This window comes from Limulus polyphemus, unplaced genomic scaffold (assembly GCF_000517525.1).
Source record: "Limulus polyphemus unplaced genomic scaffold, Limulus_polyphemus-2.1.2 Scaffold541, whole genome shotgun sequence".
NCBI lineage: Eukaryota > Metazoa > Arthropoda > Merostomata > Xiphosura > Limulidae > Limulus > Limulus polyphemus.
This window is the reverse complement of record NW_013666151.1, coordinates 502238-509073: the sequence shown is the minus strand read 5'-3', so window position 1 is coordinate 509073 and position 6836 is coordinate 502238. Positions and strand designations below refer to the sequence as shown.

The window sequence follows — 6836 nt, the reverse complement described above, 5'->3', positions numbered from 1 at the left end:
TGCTTAACTTTTTTCCAGGTGTATATATACAAGATTTTCAATGGTCCCATAGGTAGAATTTAATTCTAAAAAAAAAGGAAAAAAGCACTTCAGTGTCAATGAGAAGATTTATTTATAATTTACACTACATGTTGTTTCCCTTTATGAGTGCAAAGTAATTTTCATGATAAGATTCAAAATACTTTTCTTCATCTGAAAATTTTCAGATATCATTTGCATAACCCCTAAAACCACCTAATATCAAATGTTTTTTCAGAAAACTTTCTATTTTATCTGTTATTTTTTTACCTTAACTCTAACTCTATAGGAGATCACTTGATTTGACTGACATCATAACCACCATAAAAAATGAAGAAATAATTATAAATTCCCTATCTTTTTCCTGGAATGACTGCAAATTGTAACAGAAAACAACAATTGTTTATCCTAAGTAGCTTAAAGCTTGAAACAGTATACTTCCATCTATATTTAATATTTATTACCCTTTGAACCATGTCTAACTATTATTCAAGCCATATAAATTGCAAAGCATGTAGCAAATGTGCAGCTCACATTATAGTATCAAATTACATAATGCACAGACTGCATTTATTATCATTATTATCATTAATAGTATCATTTATTTTACTTTAGCTAGCTTAAAAAGCTAATTTTTACATTTTAGTTTCTTTTGTATTAATAAATAAAGAATACACAGGAAAAACAAGAAATAAAGTACTTACCTGGGTTTTTTTTTCCTCTCAACTATCGATGAAACTTAGCCCTACTTTTTATACAGATTGTACTACTGAATTAAATAATTTCTGTTTAATTAAGTAATTCATCAAAGAATATAGAATAATAGCATGCAAAAAGGAAACAACAATGTTCTATAACTATCACAATTTTTCTGGCTTTCTAACTGTGCAACAACATCCTCTACAAATTCAGCTAAGCTCATCAATGTTTCCCGTGGGAATAAAGTTTGAACTGGAAGTAAAATAGACAAATCTCTGTACAGACAACAATCTAATATAATACATAATTTCATAGAGAAAAACTTTGTTTTTTTACTGGTTATAAATAATATAGTCTTAAATGTCAAGAGAGAACTATTGGAAAGTTCTGAAAGAGAGGATGTGCATGGCAAAAGGGGTCTGATTTTCTATTTTATTGCTCTGTAACTAAATAATATTGAAGGATATGTAAATTATTTTTTGCCTAATGATGAAAACATTATGAGTAACTTGCATTAAATTTCATACTCCTCAGAGGGGTGGTAAAAAAATTAGAGAAGAGGGAAGACACAGATAACAAACATCTCATACAAGGGGAGATTCAGAATTGTTTTAAAATATTTCCTTAAAAAATTAAGAACTTAAAACTTTAATACTAAACTTTGATTTATTATCTATATTCTGATGCAGAGTTTATTCATATACATTGATAATAAAGTAGTTTAATTAAATTTTGAATGTAACTCTGAAAGGTTGTGACATGCATTTTTGATGAAAGGTGAAAGGGTTACTCATGTGATATTTTCACATGGCTTTATTTTCATGCAATTTATTGTCACTGAAGAAACATGTTAGAAGTTGATTGTGGACAGCTGTGTACAAACTGTATGCTATTTAGTTTGTTACAGTACAAAGCTTGAAGCAATATTACGTAACTGGGGAGTCAAATCTCATGCGCCCCAACAAAATATTGTGCATATGGGACCCAGGAGTTCAGGTTAACTAGAATTCTGATACACACACATAATACAAAATACATCCTACAATATGTGCATGTAGTATGCTATTGTATTGATATAATACTGTTATATGATTGCTTTAATGTCATCCTCAGTCATTAGATACTGGGTTTTGGACATGGCACTTTTTGGTGCATCCAAACTCCTAGCTCATCAAAAAATTCATTATTTTTATTCTTGTATCTTCTTTCTTTTGTTATCCATTTGTTATCTGTTGTATGCAAGCATTATTTTGGGGGCACTTAGCAACTACTTGAAAACAGGCTTTTTACTGATGATTTCTCTATAGATATATTTTGGAAGTATTTTAATTTTTATCTTTTTTATCTCATTCTGTAGAAATAGTCATAAAGTAGCTAGTAAAGTCATTAGTTACATCATAAGAGGTTGCATTTTTGTCACTGCTGAAACTTCTCTCATTTGAACCAGCAGCATTAGGTACACTGTTGTTTGATTAAAGTTCTTCTACTAGTTTTATTTGAATGCAGGTCATTGTTTGCTGAATGATGAGAATCATTAATTATATCTTTTCACTTAAATTTGGATCACTCATTTCAATAGCAACTGAATGATGTGAAACATGGACTTCATCTTTTTTCACTCATGTTGCTTTCACAAAAGCTTTTCTTAGCTACATATGCTAGTAAGATATCCATCTTCTGCTGCTTGAAATGGAATATAATTAAGAAATGTAGTAATGTTTTTAAACTTTTACATGGAATTTAGATGAACATTTAACATTTTTTGATTCTATAATAGGAAACTAATAATAATCAGTGAACATGTAAAAGTGCCTATATGCAATTCCTGGATAACAAGTACCTCTTGGCTTTGTTATTCTACTTTGTATGAAAACAAGTACTTCATATATATATATATATATGGAGTTTTAATAAATGTTTTCATTAATAATGCTATGAGAAATTTCTTCCATGGTCACACAATATTCAATCACTAGCTTTGTTGATACATGTACAGTTTTATTATTGCTAATGGAAGGGTAGAATCTACAAAATATATTTGTAATGATAGCTTGATTTTCTTTTCATGCACGTTCTTCATACCGATAGTAGAAATTTCTTCCATCTTAATGTACAGTATATTTCATAAATGCAGCAGACGTAATTTCTTACCCTTTACTTAATTAATAACTGGAACAATAGAGGACACTAAATTTGAAATAAAGGTAGATTGTTAACACTTTTTTCATTTTTTGTTCTGTGTAGGATCTTCTTTTTGTTTTCAACTGCATTCACTGATGCAAAATCTAGTAGCACAAATCACATTATGTTATTTTATATATATATACATATAATTTTAGGACAACAAGAAACTTGCTGGTTCATCTAGGCTGTGCCATCCACCAAACTAAACTTAAAATAAAACACTGAAAGCCTGCCTTTATCATACAAATATTTATCAAGCCTTCCCTTAAACTCCCTAAAATCAATTGTATCCATCTCATCTGAAGGTATCCCATTCTAAAGCTCAGCCACCAGGAAAATAAAGGTGTTCTGGCTGAATATGATTCCTAACCTCCCAAAATTTATATTTGTGTCCCCTAGTCCTACCATTCTCACCATTAAGTATGAAAAATGATGATTCATCAACACTGTCAGTTCCCTTAAGAATCTTAAAAATTTCAATCAGATCCCCTCTAACTTGTGTTCAGTATAGAAAACAGTGGTTTACTGTGATTTTATTTCACAATCAAATGTAGTAGAACTTCAGCTCCATGTAAAATATATAGACCAGACCTGTCAACTGTAATCCACATTTAACACTTTTTGGCATCAATGCATTGTTGGTTTAAACTTGTACTTAAGAATTTGCAATACTTTTATTGCAATTAAGTTTCTAAAAAAGAGATTTATTGAAATTCTTGCTTTGTAAAATTAATGCTGAAAACTTCTACAGTAGCTTACTGTCACATTTAACAAACCTTTTAAATGTATATTCTTCATGTTGTTTATTTTCCTGATATAGAAAAAATATTATAAAGTTATGGAAATAAATTACTAATCAAAATATTTAACTGCCCAAACTCACACCCATTTTCTTTAAGCTTCTATTTTAATAGAATTCTAATAAATCAGAGAACATTTTACGACCAATGATTTGAAAATTTTCATACCTATATCCCCAAAGCTGGACATTTTAATTGTAAGTCTTTACTTGAAATTAACTATCATTTGTCCAGTTATATCTTATTAGGTTTTCTCTATCATCTCCACATTCTAAGCTCTAATTAAAGGTTACTGTCTCCAATTCGTATTTAATCTCATTTTTCCAGATTGGTCTCTAATCTTACTTGTACTATACAGATTTATCAAAGGTCGGATAAGGGGTGTATATTTATCAATCAATATAATTTTAAGGCTTACACTTATTACTGTAAAACGAACTTGCAAGTTTGCCTTTTTTGTAATAATGCATTTACAGGCATTTCATGTCCAAACATAGAAGAAGGTCAATGTAAGAAATTAAATTAATGTGAAAAAAATTTATTGCTTTTTGTAAGTGTGAAAAAATAACAAAAAATAATATTAGTATCAAAATATTTAAACACCATGTTATACCAAGCATTTGCCTGGAAAGACTGACATTTGTGCCTTGTGTTTAACCCAAAACACAAATTTTTTGCAACACTTAAAACTAACAGATGTGAAAAGAAGGAAAAAAATGTGACCTTTTTTTCTTAATACCAAACATGCTGACTTCTTTCTGCTCATACCATTTTGTAAATCTGGGTTTCATTATAGGTGAGAAAATCTCAGTAAAAATGATATAGACATTTAAACCTTGAAAAAGTATTATTAATTATTATTTTTAGATGATTTGGGATGAATCAATACTGTCATGCTTCTGTCTTCATCAAATCATGATGTGACATTGTCACAATATCACTATCACTGTATCAGCACAGATAATCCTTATAAATGTAGTTTGTAAAAATTTTAAGTCTTAAAACTAAAACACACTAAGCATGAACTTTATACTTGATATAATCATTATGAGTCAACAAAACTTGAATTTATATATTTATCTACATATATAAAAGCAACATTATATGTTTGTCTGTCCACTAACACAAGTAACATCAAGGAGCAAACTTCCCACCAGGTTTCCCATAAAAATTAATTTTTGGCTTTTAATTAAGTTTCCTTGTTTGTGTCATGCTCATTTTGGTAATAATAAACACTATACATTATCGCTTAGCAACAAAACTATCACAATATTGTTGTTAGGCTAACAATAATGTTTATGTTGAATGCATAATGTACATGTTAATTTGTGGTTTATTTTTATTTTCTCTATTTTAATAACTTCGGTGATATAAAAGCAAACAGTTTCATTAAGAAACTTCTTAAGTTAGTGTTGAAAAGTTTCCAATCAATCAATCAAACAACTACATTACTATTCCAGACAAATGTGATAACTTAGTTAAGAATATTTGTCATTAATATTTGTCAAATAATCAAAATTATTAATGGTTGTGCAAAAGAGCAGTTCTTGCACCTCAAAATGATACTATTCATGACATAAATGATCCATTACTGCAAAAGGTTCCCATACAGAAATTCACCTACAGCTCAAATGTCAGTGTTACAGTTACAGTTGATACTATAAATTACTTAACTGAATACCTAAATTATCTTGAACCACTAGGGATGCCAGGTTACACACTAAAATTAAAAGTTGGTTCATCAATAACGTTGTTGAGAAATCTTGATCTTTCAAAATTATGTAATGGCACAAGTTTAGTTGCTAAGACTTTACTGCCACATGTTATTGAAGCAACTAGTCATGCCAAAAGTGAAGACGTTTTCATTCCAAGAATTCCTTTGCTACTAAGTGATTACTCCTTTCGATTTAGAAACCTCCAATTCCTAGTGACAATTTGTTTTGCAATGTCCATTAATAATGCAAGGTTGCTGGAATGTTCCTAAAGCAGCCTTGCTTTCACATCGTCAAGTCTATGTTGGATGCTCAAGGGTTGAGTATCATCAAAACCTGTTTATATTGTCAGAAGAGGGAACAATGGCCAATGTCACGTGGTATATCAAAAATTTTAATTTATATCGTATAATTTTTGTTTTAAAAATAAAAGGTTTAGATAAAAATTAAAATGTTATGAAAATTGAATTTTTTAAATACATTTTCTTAAAAGTAATTTCCTTTTGTTTCTAAATAACTATTTCAAGTAATTGGGACACCTGTGCAAAGAACGGATAATTCAGCTAGTGTGTATATATGTATATGTATATATATATATATATATATATATATATTACACACGTATATACACTGTGTATGGTACACTAAACAAATCCTCCTAGCATCTGAATCAAGACAATAAATAATGTCGTCGCACTACCTCTGGCCCTGTAGTATAGTGATACTAATAGCAATAGTACTAGTAACAGTACTCAATACTACTAGTAGTACTGATACTGAGTGATAGTACGGACCATTTAAAGATTTATGGTAAAATTGGTTAGCAAAACTAAAACAACAGACCCTTAATTAGTCTTAGGTCTATATAATTATAAATGTTCAAAAAGAGTTCGTGCACACGTTCTTCACATCTGTTAAACTAGAATATTTTAGGTTTAACAATAAATTTGCAAATTACATGATAATCGCAAAAAGATTTTCAGTACCTGGTGTCTTTCCTTGTGTAACTTTTGTCTTGATTTAATAGCATTTCTGAAAGACGACATTGTAAATTGTTCCAATTCTAGTATTCGTATATTAAAACTTGTACCTACAGTTGAATTGAGCACCCCCTAGTAACCATTAAAAGTAACTTACCTAGTTTTGTCAATATATTAATTTTGATTTAAATCCGACATTTTTCCATGTTTATAACTCTAAATATTCTTGATGAATCAGAAAAATATATATCGAACTGTTGTTTATTCTTTTTTAAATATATCTACTTAAACATTCCTTTTGTACCATCATTTATATAATCCTGTATCTCAAAATGTTGATGCACAAACATAATCCACGGAAAGCGACAAAAAGAAAACGTTATGCGTTTAATCAACTTGCTTATTTTCTCGTTCTTGTATATTTTTACTGTATTTTATTTTAA

General features: G+C 29.2%; 1 protein-coding gene across 1 annotated transcript in view; it reads right to left on the bottom strand.

Annotated features, from left to right (window-relative positions):
- The window catches only part of LOC106458985 (probable U3 small nucleolar RNA-associated protein 11), a 19802-nt gene extending 13288 nt beyond the window's left edge, over window positions 1-6514 (bottom strand). Inside the window, exon 1 of the mRNA XM_013918552.2 lies at window positions 6400-6514. Coding sequence (XP_013774006.1) covers window positions 6400-6459 — 60 coding nt within the window. The 5' untranslated portion in view covers window positions 6460-6514. The remainder of the gene's footprint in view (window positions 1-6399) is intronic.
- Window positions 6515-6836: the final 322 nt, after the last annotated feature.